Below are 16,288 nucleotides of genomic sequence, written 5' to 3'. Positions count from 1 at the left end.
AACTGTATCTGTGAGTAACTCTGTGTCTGTGAGTAACTCTTTTTCTGTGAGTAACTCTGTGTCCGTTGGTAACAGACCCACCAATCAGAACGCAACGCTGGTCTTTATGTGCTTCCTGTGTCGCTGTGTCCGAGTCCCGACTGAGTTTCCTGTCTCTGTTTGCTTGTGCTGCCTGTGTCGCTCGCTGCTCCTGACAGGTTTAACCCAGAGACACCGAAGAGCAGGTCAAATCCAGAAGACGTCTCTTTTCAGAATGACGTTGAGGAAATAGTAGAAAAGACTTCAAAGGTTTGATCTGGTTTGATCTGGTTTGATCTAGACACTGTTTATACAATCTCCCCTCAGTCTATAACAGCCTCATAAGGCCTCGGCACAAACTTTGACATTCGATGTACTTTTATCAAGTTCTCAGTTTTTTAGAACCAATCAGAACTCAGTATAAATGCTGCTGCTCAAACCGTTTCATCTGATCGAAAATTAAAGCGTCTTGATTTCTAAAACTGCGTCCAGATGAAACCTTTGGCCCTCTGCTGGACGAATGAAGGATTACGCCAAGATGAAGAAGACTTTTAACACTTTCACAGTCGTGTCCGGCGTTTGTCTCGTGGCTGATCTGTTCGCCGTCTGCATGAGCACGTGCCTGAAACACCTCCGTCCTCTCGCGTTCTCCCCCTCCTTCTCTCTCCCCCTAATGTCTCTCCTGCTCTCAGCCCACAGAGTGATTTCGGAGGAGAAGGGCCAGTGTTTCCGGGTGGTCTCTCCTCTCTCGTCTCCGTCGTCCTGCGCTCTGCCCATCCTCCGCTCCATCACCAAACAGATCTGCTGCTGCAGTCGAGTGGGCAAAGCGTGGGGTGAGCGCTGCCTCAGGTGCCCCGCCTTCGGCTCAGGTCAGTCACTCCGCGGCTCGAGCAGGAGGGAATAGTGATAATGTGAGTACCAACCGTTCGTCTGCTCATCCGAGGAGAAGGATAGAGACTGTTCTCTCGCTAAAAACGGCGGAAATCAATAAAAAAAAACACTTCGGGCACATATATGAGGCACCGATAGCGCTGTAAGAAGGTTAAAAGCTCTGAAGAGTCCATTTCGCATGATATGGGACCTTTAACCCGCTGAACGCCTGTATTTGTGTCTCTTAAATCTATTTTATCTCAATGTGTCGTTCAGCTGCGTTTAAGGAGATCTGCCCTGCCGGTCCCGGGTATCATTACTCGGCCTCAGCGCTGCAGTTCACCCAGAGAGCCATGGAGCGACTGGGCCACCGGGGGGCGTCGCTGCTGCCATCCAACGCCACGGAGAAAGCCACTGCAGGTAACAGAGCCGCGCCCTGATTTGAGCCTTTAGCGTTTATCGTTCTGTGGCTGTGGACTCAGCAGTGTCAGTTTAAATGTCGTTTTATCAAATTTCAACCTGAAATTTTTTTTATTATCCTGAAAAAAACATGTTTGAATTTTCATTGTGTTTTTTCTCAGTTAAAAAAAATGGATATAAAGAAATGTGCCCCAATTTTCAAGCTCTAAATTCAAGATTCAAGATGCAGGATTCTCTAAAATCCACTTCAGTTTTTACACTGTGGCTTTAAACTGTTGGATTTAGAGCTTGAAAATTGGGGCGCATTTCTAAATTTAGAATTTTTTTAACTGAGAAAAAACACAATAAAAATTCAAACAAGTTTTTTCAGGTTAATTAAAAACATTTCAGGAAAAATCCCAAACCCTATGACACAAATGATTGTCCGCTCTGAAAGCTCAACACAGTGTCATCTGCTCACGCTTCCACTGCAGGAGCTTCATCACACGTGTCATGGAGCATTATTCACACCTTCTCAACTGCATCTGTGGCTTTGTCCTTCTTGTCTTTCCAGGCCTCAGTCCTGGTTTTGGAGCGGTCCTCACCAGATTTAGTCCTCCTCAGTCCAACACAAACCCAGGTCCATCTGAGCCAAAGAAACAGAGTCCACCTGAAGCTCCAGAGGCCGGGATCAGACTGGTCCCATCCCAGTCCGAGTCCAGCAGGTCCTCACCTCCTCAGAGACACAGCCAAGCATCCTCCTCCTCGTCCTCCTCGTCCTCCTCGTCCTCCTCGTCCTCCTCGTCCTCCTCGTCCTCCTTGCCCTCCTCGTCCTCCTCATCCTCCTTGCCCTCCTCGTCCTCCTCGTCCTCCTCGTCCTCCTCGTTGGTGTTCACTCGGGACAAACCTCAGAATCCAAGACAAACTCAAGGTACTGTCTCGTGTCGAGGAGAGAGATTTAGTCAAAACTTTATTTAGGGTAATTTAAATGTGGTTTATTCATAATCCGGTGGCGACAGAGCTTTGTTCAAACCGCTCTTCTGATTCGGTCGTGTTATGACCAGTTAAAGACCTGTCTCTCTCCCAACGCTCAAACGCTCTTTGATGACATCACACTTTTCCTTCAGCGCTTGAGCAGACGAGGCTCCACCCCCAGAGACCTGTCACCACCACGACCAGGCGCCCTGTCACCACGACAACCACCACCACCTCCATGCGTCCCCCTAGAGTCCACAGTGAGTACTGCCCCTTGAGCTGAAAGATTCAAGAGAACAGGAAGTGATGTCACGCTGTCTCGTCCACAGGTGCGTTGGGGGCGTGTCAGGCCAGACCAGGTGTGTGTGGGCGGGGCCTGTGTCTGAATCAGCCAATGGGGAGGTACAGCTGCGTGTGTCACCATGGATACGAGCTCAACGCACTCAACAGCAGTTGCCGAGGTGAGACTGATGTTTCTCTCTGATGAAATTTTCAAAAGATTTTCAACTTTTCTCCACAAACGTAGATTTAATTAGTGCAAAACTATAATTTATATAAAAACTCTTCATGTGAATTAAATCGTGTTCCTCAGACACAGACGAGTGCAGACAGGGCCCCTGTGGACCTGCCGCTCGCTGCCAAAACTCACCTGGCAGCTTCACCTGTGTCTGTCACCATGGATACAAGCTTAGAGGACTCACCTGCACAGGTAAGACACGTCCCTGTGTACAGACACACAGACAGGTGCAAACAGACAGGTGCAAACAGACAGGTGCAAACAGACAGGTGCAAACAGGTGCCTGTTGTTTCAGACGTGGATGAGTGTGAGGATCCTCTGCTGTGCCCGGGTCAGGAGTGTGTGAACGCTCCAGGATCCTTCAGCTGTGTCTCCTGTAAACCAGGGTTTGGACTTCTGCACCGGCAATGCACCGGTAACACACACTTATACTGCTATTATTAGTATTAATACTATTAATACTATTAATACTGTTACTACTGTTACTACTATTACTACTATTAATATTATTACTACTGTTACTACTATTACTACTATTAATACTATTACTACTGTTACTACTGTTACTACTGTTACTACTATTACCACTGTTACTACTGTTACTACTGTTACTACTGTTACTACTATTACTACTGTTACTACTATTACTACTATTACTACTGTTACTACTGTTACTACTGTTACTACTATTACTACTGTTACTACTGTTACTACTGTTACTACTATTACTACTATTACTACTATTACTACTATTACTACTGTTACTACTATTACTACTATTACTACTGTTACTACTGTTACTACTGTTACTACTATTACTACTGTTACTACTGTTACTACTATTACTACTATTAATATTATTACTACTGTTACTACTGTTACTACTATTACTACTATTAATACTATTACTACTGTTACTACTGTTACTACTGTTACTACTATTACTACTATTACTACTGTTACTACTATTACTACTATTACTACTGTTACTACTGTTACTACTGTTACTACTGTTACTACTACTACTACTACTACTGTTACTACTGTTACTACTATTACTACTGTTACTACTGTTACTACTGTTACTACTATTACTACTGTTACTACTGTTACTACTATTACTACTGTTACTACTGTTACTACTATTACTACTGTTACTACTGTTACTACTATTACTACTACTACTACTGTTTCTACTGTTACTACTGTTACTGCTGTTACTACTATTACTACTGTTACTACTATTACTACTATTACTACTGTTACTACTGTTACTACTATTACTACTATTACTACTACTACTACTACTACTGTTACTACTGTTACTACTGTTACTACTATTACTACTACTATTACTACTATTACTACTACTGTTACTACTGTTACTACTGTTACTACTGTTACTACTGTTACTACTGTTACTACTACTACTACTACTACTACTACTACTACTACTACTGTTACTACTGTTACTACTATTACTACTGTTACTACTGTTACTACTATTACTACTGTTACTACTGTTACTACTGTTACTACTATTACTACTGTTACTACTGTTACTACTATTACTACTGTTACTACTGTTACTACTATTACTACTATTACTACTGTTACTACTGTTACTACTATTACTACTACTACTACTGTTACTACTGTTACTACTGTTACTGCTGTTACTACTATTACTACTGTTACTACTATTACTACTATTACTACTGTTACTACTGTTACTACTATTACTACTATTACTACTACTACTACTACTACTACTGTTACTACTGTTACTACTACTATTACTACTATTACTACTATTGCTACTACTGTTACTACTGTTACTACTATTACGACTATTACTATTACTACTATTACTACTAAAACCATTACTATAACTATTACTCCTTTTACTGCTGATGCTTTCCTGAAGATGTGAGACCGGCTTCTTCCCTGAAATAGTTCCAATTTGCTTTAAAGTTTGTCCTATCGCTATGACGATGACGCTGAGCACTCTCATCTTCTCATTTAGTTTCTATATTTTTCACTCCTTATCTGTGGTCAAAACAGTGTTTTGACCACATGACCAGCAAATGTCACATTTGTGATTGTGTGAGGAGCAAAACCAACTGCTCCAACAGTCCAGGATCTTCTGGTAGTATCGGGGCCTCTGGTACTGGAGGCCTCACAATCAATATAAAATAATACATTTAAAATGTGATTGGGAACCGAGTTACTGATAGGAAAGGTTGGCCCTGAGGACAAAAAGCTGAAGACCCCCAGGGGAGTTTCTAGTGAGTGGTAAGTGGGGCTCGGCCCCCAGGCCCCCCCCCCCTCCCACTCTGAGGGGCCGAGTCAAGTACATCGAGGGTAAATTATCATTTTTGTTAAGATTTACCCATAATATTGAACCACATTGTGACAGAAAGAGTAAATAGGCACATTCACACTGAATCTAGTTTATGATTGTGATGAAAGTGTTTTTCTCAGACATTGATGAGTGTCGTCAGGCGCCGTGCACCAACGGACGCTGCGAAAACACCCCAGGGAGTTACCGCTGCATCTGTCGCCATGGATACCAGCTCAGCAACAACACCTGCTCAGGTAAAACACACACACAAACTGACCCTTTCATGTGTGTTTCATGTGTGTTTCATGTGTCTTGTGTTGTGTGTTTCATGTGTGTGTTTCATGTGTCTTGTGTTGTGTGTGTTTCAGACATAGACGAGTGTGCAGACTTGTTGCAGTGTCCGGGGCAGATGTGTGTGAACACTGTCGGCTCGTACAGATGTGTGTCCTGTCGTCATGGATACAGACTACGACATCGGCAGTGCATCGGTAACTAAACTAAACCTAATGTGTGACCTGTGTGTGTCCTGTGTGTGAGCTGTGTGTGTCCTGTGTGTGTCCTGTGTGTGAGCTGTGTGTGTCCTGTGTGTGAGCTGTGTGTGTCCTGTGTGTGTCCTGTGTGTGACCTGTGTATGTCCTGTGTGTGTCCTGTGTGTGACCTGTGTGTGTCCTGTGTGCGAGCTGGGTGTGTCCTGTGTGTGACCTGTGTGTGTCCTGTGTGTGACCTGTGTGTGACCTGTGTGTGACCTGTGTGTGTCCTGTGTGTGACCTGTGTGTGTCCTGTGCGTGTCCTGTGCGTGTTCTGTGTGTGTCCTGTGTGTGAGCTGTGTGTGTCCTGTGTGTGTCCTGTGTGTGACCTGTGTGTGACCTGTGTGTGTCCTGTGTGTGACCTGTGTGTGTCCTGTGCGTGTCCTGTGCGTGTCCTGTGTGTGACCTGTGTGTGTCCTGTGTCTGACCTGTGTGTGCCCTGTGTGTGTCCTGTGTGTGTCCTGTGTGTGACCTGTGTGTGTCCTGTGCGTGTCCTGTGCGTGTTCTGTGTGTGTCCTGTGTGTGAGCTGTGTGTGTCCTGTGTGTGTCCTGTGTGTGACCTGTGTGTGACCTGTGTGTGACCTGTGTGTGTCCTGTGTCTGACCTGTGTGTGCCCTGTGTGTGTCCTGTGTGTGTCCTGTGTGTGACCTGTGTGTGTCCTGTGCGTGTCCTGTGCGTGTTCTGTGTGTGTCCTGTGTGTGAGCTGTGTGTGTCCTGTGTGTGTCCCGTGTGTGACCTGTGTGTGACCTGTGTGTGACCTGTGTGTGTCCTGTGTCTGCCCTGTGTGTGTCCTGTGTGTGTCCTGTGTGTGACCTGTGTGTGACCTGTGTGTGACCTGTGTGTGTGACCTGTACGTGTCCTGTGTGTTTCAGACGTGGACGAGTGCGAGGAGAGACAGCAGGCGTGTCCAGGACAGAAGTGTGTGAACTCTGATGGATCCTACAGCTGTGTGTCCTGTTCTGAAGGATACAGCTCCGTCAGTGGAGTCTGCACTGGTGAGAACGAGAGGAGGGACTAAAGAGCACGGAGGAGGGACTAAAGGGAAAAGTTCAATTCAAAGTTCAGTTCAAAGTTCAGCTCAAAGTTCAGTTCAAAGTTCAATTTAATGTTCAATTCAAAGTTCAGTTCAAAGTTCAATTCAAAGTTCCATTCAAAGTTCCATTCAAAGTTCAGTTCTCAAAGTTCAGTTTAAAGTTCAGTTCATAGTTCAGTTCAAAGTTCAGTTCAAAGTTCAATTCAAAGTTCAGTTCAAAGTTCAGTTTAAAGTTCAGTTCATAGTTCAGTTCATAGTTCAGTTCAAAGTTCAATTCAAAGTTCAATTCATAGTTCAGTTCAAAGTTCAGTTCAGCGTTAAGTTCAACGTTCAATTCAAAGTTCAATTCATAGTTCAGTTCATAGTTCAGTTCAAAGTTCAGTTTAAAGTTCAGTTCAAAGTTAAGTTCAACGTTCAATTCAAAGTTCCGTTCAAAGTTCAATTCATAGTTCAGTTCAAAGTTCAAAGTTCAATTCAAATAGCCGTCCGTTGTCGCTCTAACTGTATAATTTGTATAAACCTTTGTGTTTCATGTGTGTGTCTCAGACATAGACGTGTGTGTTGTGTGTGTCTCAGACATAGACGTGTGTGTTGTGTGTGTTTCAGACATAGACGAGTGTGCATCCTCTTCGCAGTGTCCGGGGCAGATGTGTGTGAACACCGTGGGCTCGTACAGATGTGTGTCCTGTCGTCATGGATACAGCGCCCGCGACGGCTCCTGTCACGGTAAACCTCAGACACAACACGCGCACACGTCTCTCCAGTTGAAGTCAGATTAGGGCGGGGCAATAGTGGTGCACGATGTAATTTTATCGTCAAAGCCTTCCTCCCCCACCAAACTCCGCCCGTGTACCGCCCCCTTCACATGTGACTGCGCCTCGCTCCTTTGAATCCTGTCATTCTCCTTTAACACATTCTCTCTCTCTGACACAGACAAGTGCTCTGTCGTTCTCCTTTAACACATTCTCTCTCTCTCAGACACAGACGAGTGCTCTGTCGTTCTCCTTTAACACATTCTCTCTCTCTCAGACACAGACGAGTGCTCTGTCGTTCTCCTTTAACACATTCTCTCTCTCTCAGACACAGACGAGTGTTCTGTCGTTCTCCTTTAACACATTCTCTCTCTCAGACACAGACGAGTGTTCTGTCGTTCCCCTTTAACACATTCTCTCTCTCTCAGACACAGACGAGTGTTCTGTCGTTTTCCTTTAACACATTCTCTCTCTCTCAGACACAGACGAGTTCTCTGTCGTTCTCCTTTAACACATTCTCTCTCTCTCAGACACAGACGAGTGCCTGGACCCCGGCTCTTGTCCCTCAGACAGTCTCTGTGTCAACACTCTGGGCTCTTTCAGCTGTGACTGTTCTCCAGGATATAAACCAGGACCAGGTCGAAGCTGCTCAGGTGAGAGGCTGAGGTCAGAGGCTGAGGTCAGAGGTTAGAGGTCATAGTCTGTTTACAGGACTGGGTCTAATGGTCAACGCACACTGGAGCGTCTTCTGACATTTTAAATTTCCCTCATGTTTCCCTCTCATGTTTCTCTCATGTTTCTCTCTCATGTTTCTCTCTCATGTTTCTCTCTCATATTTCTCTCTCATGTTTCTCTCATGTTTCTCTCTCATGTTTCTCTCATGTTTCTCTCTCATGTTTCTCTCTCATGTTTCTCTCTCATATTTCTCTCTCATGTTTCTCTCATGTTTCTCTCTCATGTTTCTCTCATATTTCTCTCTCATGTTTCTCTCTCATGTTTCTCTCATGTTTCTCTCTCATGTTTCTCCCTCGTGTTTCTTTTTCATGTTTCTCTCTCATGTTCTCTCTCATGTTTCTTTTTCATGTTTCTCTCTCATGTTTCTCTCTCATGTTTCTCTCTCATGTTTCTCTCATGTTTCCCTCTCATGTTTCTCTCATGTTTCTCTCTCATGTTTCTCATGTTTCTCTCATGTTTCTCTCTCATGTTTCTCTCTCATTTCTCTTTCATGCTTCTCTCTCATGTTCTCTCTCATGTTTCTCTCTCATGTTTCTCCCTCATGTTTCTCTCTCATGTTTCTCTCTCGTTTCTCTCTCATGTTCTCCCTCGTGTTTCTTTTTCATGTTTCTCTCTCATGTTCTCTCTCATGTTTCTTTTTCATGTTTCTCTCTCATGTTTCTCTCTCATGTTTCTCTCTCATGTTTCTCTCATGTTTCTCTCTCATGTTTCTCTCATGTTTCTCTCTCATGTTTCTCATGTTTCTCTCATGTTTCTCTCTCATGTTTCTCTCTCATGTTTCTCTCTCATGTTTCTCTCTCATTTCTCACTCATGTTTCTCTCTCATTTTCTCTCTCATGTTTCTCTCTCATGTTCTCTCTCGTGTTTCTCTCTCATGTTTCTCTCTCATGTTCTCTCTCATGTTTCTCTCATGTTTCTCTCTCATGTTTCTCTCTCATGTTTCTCTCTCATGTTTCTCTCTCATGTTTCTCTCATGTTTCTCTCTCATGTTTCTCTCTCATGTTTCTCTCTCATGTTTCTCTCTCATGTTCTCTCTCATGTTTCTCTCTCATGTTCTCTCTCGTGTTTCTCTCTCATGTTTCTCTCATGCTTCTCTCATGTTTCTCTCTCATGTTCTCTCTCATGTTTCTCTCTCATGTTCTCTCTCATGTTTCTCTCTCATGTTCTCTCTCCTGTTTCTCTCTCATGTTTCTCTCATGTTTCTCTCTCATGTTTCTCTCATGTTTCTCTCTCATGTTTCTCTCATGTTTCTCTCTCATGTTTCTCTCTCATGTTCTCTCTCATGTTTCTCTCTCATGTTCTCTCTCATGTTTCTCTCTCATTTCTGTCTCATGTTTCTTTTTCATGTTTCTTTCTCATGTTTCTCTCTCATGTTTCTCTCTCATGTTTCTCTCATGTTTCTCTCTCATGTTTCTCTCATGTTTCTCTCTCATGTTTCTCTCTCATTTCTCTCTCATGTTTCTCTCTCATGTTTCTCTCATGTTTCTCTCTCATGTTTCTCTCTCATGTTCTCTCTCATGTTTCTCTCTCATGTTTCTCTCTCATGTTCTCTCTCATGTTCTCTCTCATGTTTCTCTCTCATGTTCTCTCTCATGTTTCTCTCTCATGTTCTCTCTCATGTTTCTCTCTCGTGTTTCTCTCTCATGTTTCTCTCTCATGTTCTCTCTCATGTTTCTCTCATGTTTCTCTCTCATGTTTCTCTCATGTTTCTCTCTCATTTTTCTCTCTCATGTTTCTCTCTCATATTTCTCTCTCATGTTTCTCTCATGTTTCTCTCTCATGTTTCTCTCATATTTCTCTCTCATGTTTCTCTCTCATGTTTCTCTCATGTTTCTCTCTCATGTTTCTCCCTCGTGTTTCTTTTTCATGTTTCTCTCTCATGTTCTCTCTCATGTTTCTTTTTCATGTTTCTCTCTCATGTTTCTCTCTCATGTTTCTCTCTCATGTTTCTCTCATGTTTCCCTCTCATGTTTCTCTCATGTTTCTCTCTCATGTTTCTCATGTTTCTCTCATGTTTCTCTCTCATGTTTCTCTCTCATTTCTCTTTCATGCTTCTCTCTCATGTTCTCTCTCATGTTTCTCTCTCATGTTTCTCCCTCATGTTTCTCTCTCATGTTTCTCTCTCGTTTCTCTCTCATGTTCTCCCTCGTGTTTCTTTTTCATGTTTCTCTCTCATGTTCTCTCTCATGTTTCTTTTTCATGTTTCTCTCTCATGTTTCTCTCTCATGTTTCTCTCTCATGTTTCTCTCATGTTTCTCTCTCATGTTTCTCTCATGTTTCTCTCTCATGTTTCTCATGTTTCTCTCATGTTTCTCTCTCATGTTTCTCTCTCATGTTTCTCTCTCATGTTTCTCTCTCATTTCTCACTCATGTTTCTCTCTCATTTTCTCTCTCATGTTTCTCTCTCATGTTCTCTCTCGTGTTTCTCTCTCATGTTTCTCTCTCATGTTCTCTCTCATGTTTCTCTCATGTTTCTCTCTCATGTTTCTCTCTCATGTTTCTCTCTCATGTTTCTCTCTCATGTTTCTCTCATGTTTCTCTCTCATGTTTCTCTCTCATGTTTCTCTCTCATGTTTCTCTCTCATGTTCTCTCTCATGTTTCTCTCTCATGTTCTCTCTCGTGTTTCTCTCTCATGTTTCTCTCATGCTTCTCTCATGTTTCTCTCTCATGTTCTCTCTCATGTTTCTCTCTCATGTTCTCTCTCATGTTTCTCTCTCATGTTCTCTCTCCTGTTTCTCTCTCATGTTTCTCTCATGTTTCTCTCATGTTTCTCTCTCATGTTTCTCTCATGTTTCTCTCTCATGTTTCTCTCTCATGTTCTCTCTCATGTTTCTCTCTCATGTTCTCTCTCATGTTTCTCTCTCATTTCTGTCTCATGTTTCTTTTTCATGTTTCTTTCTCATGTTTCTCTCTCATGTTTCTCTCTCATGTTTCTCTCATGTTTCTCTCTCATGTTTCTCTCATGTTTCTCTCTCATGTTTCTCTCTCATTTCTCTCTCATGTTTCTCTCTCATGTTTCTCTCATGTTTCTCTCTCATGTTTCTCTCTCATGTTCTCTCTCATGTTTCTCTCTCATGTTTCTCTCTCATGTTCTCTCTCATGTTCTCTCTCATGTTTCTCTCTCATGTTCTCTCTCATGTTTCTCTCTCATGTTCTCTCTCATGTTTCTCTCTCGTGTTTCTCTCTCATGTTTCTCTCTCATGTTCTCTCTCATGTTTCTCTCATGTTTCTCTCATGTTTCTCTCTCATGTTTCTCTCTCATGTTTCTCTCTCATGTTTCTCTCTCATGTTTCTCTCTCATGTTTCTCTCTCATGTTTCTCTCTCATGTTTCTCCCTCATGTTTCTCTCTCATGTTCTCTCTCATGTTTCTTTTTCATGTTTCTCTCTCATGTTTCTCTCTCATGTTTCTCTCTCATGTTTCTCTCTCATGTTTCTCTCTCATGTTCTCTTTCATGTTTCTTTTTCATGTTTGTCTCTCATGTTTCTCTCTCATGTTTCTCTCTCATGTTTCTCTCATATTTCTCTCTCATGTTTCTCATGCTTCTCTCATGTTTCTCTCTCATGTTTCTCTCTCATTTCTCTCTCATGTTTCTCTCATGTTTCTCTCTCATTTTCTCTCTCATGTTTCTCTCTCATGTTTCTCTCTCATGTTCTCTCTCATGTTTCTCTCTCATGTTCTCTCTCGTGTTTCTCTCTCATGTTTCTCTCTCATGTTTCTCTTTCATGTTTCTCTCTCATGTTTCTCTCATGTTTCACTCATGTTTCTCTCTCATATTTCTCTCTCATGTTTCTCTCTCATGTTTCTCTCTCATGTTCTCTCTCATGTTTCTCTCTCGTTTCTCTCTCATGTTTCTCTCTCGTTTCTCTCTCATGTTTCTCTCATGTTTCTCTCTCATTTTCTCTCTCATGTTTCTCTCTCATGTTTCTCTCTCATGTTCTCTCTCATGTTTCTCTCTCATGTTCTCTCTCGTGTTTCTCTCTCATGTTTCTCTCTCATGTTTCTCTTTCATGTTTCTCTCTCATGTTTCTCTCATGTTTCACTCATGTTTCTCTCTCATATTTCTCTCTCATGTTTCTCTCTCATGTTTCTCTCTCATGTTCTCTCTCATGTTTCTCTCTCGTTTCTCTCTCATGTTTCTCTCTCGTTTCTCTCTCATGTTCTTTCTCATGTTCTCTCTCATGTTTCTCTCATGTTTCTCTCTCATGTTTCTCTCATGTTTCTCTCTCATGTTTCTCTCATGTTTCTCTCTCATGTTTCTCTCATGTTTCTCTCTCATGTTTCTCTCTCATGTTTCTCTCTCATGTTTCTCTCTCATGTTTCTCTCTCATGTTTCTCTCTCATGTTTCTCATGCTTCTCTCATGTTTCTCTCTCATGTTTCTCTCTCATTTCTCTCTCATGTTTCTCTCATGTTTCTCTCTCATGTTTCTCTCTCATGTTTCCTTTTCATGTTTCTCTCTCATGTTTCTCCCTCATGTTTCTCTCTCATGTTTCTCTCTCATGTTCTCTCTCATGTTTCTCTCTCATGTTCTCCCTCGTGTTTCTCTCTCATGTTTCACTCTCATGTTCTCTCTCATGTTTCCTTTTCATGTTTCTCTCTCATGTTTCTCTCTCATGTTTCTCTCTCATGTTTCTCTCTCATGTTCTCTCTCATGTTTCTCTCTCATGTTCTCCCTCTTGTTTCTCTCTCATGTTTCACTCTCATGTTCTCTCTCATGTTTCTTTTTCATGTTTTTCTCTCCTGTTTCTTTCTCATGTTTCTCTCTCCTGTTTCTCTCATGTTTCTCTCTCATGTTTCTCTCATGTTTCTCTCTCATGTTTCTCATGTTTCTCTCATGTTTCTCTCTCATGTTTCTCTCTCATGTTTCTCTCTCATGTTTCTCTTTCATGTTTTTCTCTCATGTTTCTCTAATGTTTCTCTCTCATGTTTCTCTCTCATGTTTCTCTCATGTTTCTCTCTCATGTTTCTCTCATTTTTCTCTCTCAGGTTTCTCTCTCATGTTTCTCTCTCATGTTCTCTCTCATGTTCTCTCTCATTTTCTCTCTCATGTTTCTCTCATGTTTCTCTCTCATGTTTCTCTCATGTTTCTCTCTCATGTTTCTCTCTCATGTTTCTCTCTCATGTTCTCTCTCATGTTCTCTCTCATTTTCTCTCTCATGTTTCTCTCATGTTTCCCTCTCATGTTTCTCTCTCATGTTTCTCTTTCATGTTTCTCTCTCATGTTTCTCTCATGTTTCTCTCTCATGTTTCTCTCTCATGTTTCTCTCTCATGGTTCTCTCATGTTTCTCTCTCATGTTTCTCTCATGTTTCTCTCTCATGTTTCTCTCATGTTTCTCTCTCATGTTTCTCTCATGTTTCCCTCTCATGTTTCTCTCTCATGTTTCTCTCTCATGTTCTCTCTCATGTTTCTTTTTCATGTTTCTCTCTCATGTTTCTCTCTCATGTTTCTCTCTCATGTTTCTCTCATGTTTCTCTCATGTTTCTCTCTCATGTTTCTCTCTTATGTTTCTCATGTTTCTCTCATGTTTCTCTCTCATGTTTCTCATGTTTATCTCATGTTTCTCTCTCATGTTTCTCTCTCATTTCTCTCTCATGTTTCTCTCATGTTTCTCTCTCATGTTTCTCTCTCATGTTTCTCTCTCATGGTTCTCTCATGTTTCTCTCTCATGTTTCTCTCATGTTTCCCTCTCATGTTTCTCTCTCATGTTTCTCTCTCATGTTCTCTCTCATGTTCTCTCTCGTGTTTCTCTCTCATGTTTCTCTCTCATTTTTCTCTTTCATGTTTCTCTCTCATGTTTCTCTCATGTTTCACTCATGTTTCTCTCTCAATTTTCTCTCTCATGTTTCTCTCTCATGTTTCTCTCTCATGTTTCTCTCTCATCTTTCTCTCATGTTTCTCTCTCATGTTCTCTCTCATGTTTCTCTCTCGTTTCTCTCTCATGTTTCTCTCTCATGTTTCTCTCTCATGTTTCTCTCTCATGTTTCTCTCTCATGTTCTCTCTCATGTTTCTCTCTCATGTTCTCTCTCGTGTTTCTCTCTCATGTTTCTCTCTCATTTTTCTCTTTCATGTTTCTCTCTCATGTTTCTCTCTCATGTTTCTCTCTCATTTCTCTCTCATGTTTCTCCCATGTTTCTCTCTCATTTTCTCTCTCATGTTTCTCTCTCATGTTTCTCTCTCGTTTCTCTCTCATGTTTCTCTCTCGTTTCTCTCTCATGTTCTTTCTCATGTTCTCTCTCATGTTTCTCTCATGTTTCTCTCTCATGTTTCTCATGTTTCTCTCTCATGTTTCTCTCATGTTTCTCTCTCATGTTTCTCTCATGTTTCTCTCTAATGTTTCTCTCTCATGTTTCTCTCTCATGTTTCTCTCTCATGTTTCTCTCTCATGTTCTCTCTCATGTTTCTTTTTCATGTTTCTCTCTCATGTTTCTCCCTCATGTTTCTCTCTCATGTTTCTCTCTCGTTTCTCTCTCATGTTCTCCCTCGTGTTTCTTTTTCATGTTTCTCTCTCATGTTCTCTCTCATGTTTCTTTTTCATGTTTCTCTCTCATGTTTCTCACTCATGTTTCTCTCTCATGTTTCTCTCTCATGTTTCTCTCATGTTTCTCTCTCATGTTTCTCTCATGTTTCTCTCTCATGTTTCTCATGTTTCTCTCATGTTTCTCTCTCATGTTTCTCTCTCATTTCTCTCTCATGCTTCTCTCTCATGTTATCTCTCATGTTTCTCTCTCATGTTTCTCTCTCATTTCTCTCTCATGCTTCTCTCTCATGTTCTCTCTCATGTTTCTCTCTCATGTTTCTCTCTCATTTCTCTCTCATGCTTCTCTCTCATGTTCTCTCTCATGTTTCTCTCTCATGTTTCTCTCTCATTTCTCACTCATGTTTCTCTCTCATTTTCTCTCTCATGTTTCTCTCTCATGTTCTCTCTCGTGTTTCTCTCTCATGTTTCTCTCTCATGTTCTCTCTCATGTTTCTCTCATGTTTCTCTCTCATGTTTCTCTCTCATGTTTCTCTCTCATGTTTCTCTCATGTTTCTCTCTCATGTTTCTCTCTCATGTTTCTCTCTCATGTTTCTCTCTCATGTTCTCTCTCATGTTTCTCTCTCGTGTTTCTCTCTCATGTTTCTCTCATGTTTCTCTCATGTTTCTCTCTCATGTTCTCTCTCATGTTTCTCTCTCATGTTCTCTCTCATGTTTCTCTCTCATGTTCTCTCTCGTGTTTCTCTCTCATGTTTCTCTCTCATGTTTCTCTCTCATGTTTCTCTCATGTTTCTCTCATATGTTTCTCTCATGTTTCTCTCTCATGTTTCTTTTTCATGTTTCTCTCTCATGTTTCTCTCTCATGTTTCTCTCTCATGTTTCTCTCTCATGTTCTCTCTCATGTTTCTCTCTCATGTTCTCTCTCATGTTTCTCTCTCATGTTTCTCTCTCATGTTTCGCTCTCATGTTCTCTCTCATGTTCTCTCTCATGTTTCTCTCTCATGTTCTCTCTCATGTTTCTCTCTCATGTTTCTCTCTCATGTTTCTCTCTCATGTTCTCTCTCATGTTCTCTCTCATGTTTCTCTCTCATGTTTCTCTCTCATTTCTCACTCACGTTTCTCTCTCATGTTTCTCTCTCATGTTCTCTCTCAGGTTTCTCTTTCATGTTTCTCTCTCATGTTTCTCTCCATTTTCTCTCTCATGTTCTCTCTAATGTTTCTCTCTCATGTTTCTCTCTCATGTTTTTCTCTCATGTTTCTCTCTCATGTTCTCCCTCATGTTCTCTCCCATGTTTCTCCCTCATGTTTCTCTCTCATGTTTCTCTCTCATGTTTCTCTCTCATGTTCTCTCTCATGTTCTCTCTCATGTTTCTCTCATGTTTCTCTCATGTTTCTCTCTCATGTTTCTCTCATGTTTCTCTCTCATGTTTCTCTCTCATGTTTCTCTCTCATGTTCTCTCTCATGTTTCTCTCTCATGTTCTCTCTCGTGTTTCTCTCTCATGTTTCTCTCTCATGTTCTCTCTCATGTTTCTTTTTCATGTTTCTCTCTCATGTTTCTCTCTCATGTTTCTCGCTCATGTTTCTCTCTCATGTTTATATCTCATGTTTCTCTCTCATGTTTCTCTCTCATGTTTCT

The 16,288-nt window shown here is 41.6% G+C and overlaps 1 protein-coding gene across 1 annotated transcript in view; it reads left to right on the top strand.

The window, feature by feature from the left end:
- The window catches only part of ltbp4 (latent transforming growth factor beta binding protein 4), a 95,153-nt gene that overhangs the window by 13,887 nt on the left and 64,978 nt on the right, over positions 1-16,288 (top strand). The window contains exons 8-19 of the mRNA XM_072456579.1: positions 711-887; positions 1,165-1,308; positions 1,862-2,218; positions 2,403-2,522; positions 2,592-2,723; positions 2,855-2,971; positions 3,075-3,194; positions 5,264-5,377; positions 5,492-5,611; positions 6,523-6,645; positions 7,290-7,409; positions 7,966-8,088. Of these exons, the coding sequence (XP_072312680.1) occupies positions 711-887; positions 1,165-1,308; positions 1,862-2,218; positions 2,403-2,522; positions 2,592-2,723; positions 2,855-2,971; positions 3,075-3,194; positions 5,264-5,377; positions 5,492-5,611; positions 6,523-6,645; positions 7,290-7,409; positions 7,966-8,088 (1,767 nt within the window). The remainder of the gene's footprint in view (positions 1-710; positions 888-1,164; positions 1,309-1,861; positions 2,219-2,402; positions 2,523-2,591; positions 2,724-2,854; positions 2,972-3,074; positions 3,195-5,263; positions 5,378-5,491; positions 5,612-6,522; positions 6,646-7,289; positions 7,410-7,965; positions 8,089-16,288) is intronic.

The sequence above is a fragment of the Eucyclogobius newberryi genome, unplaced genomic scaffold (assembly GCF_026437365.1).
Source record: "Eucyclogobius newberryi isolate DKJ021-1_F unplaced genomic scaffold, fEucNew1.0.hap1 SCAF_10, whole genome shotgun sequence".
Taxonomy (NCBI): Eukaryota; Metazoa; Chordata; class Actinopteri; order Gobiiformes; family Gobiidae; genus Eucyclogobius; species Eucyclogobius newberryi.
This window is presented reverse-complemented; position numbering and strand designations above follow the sequence as displayed.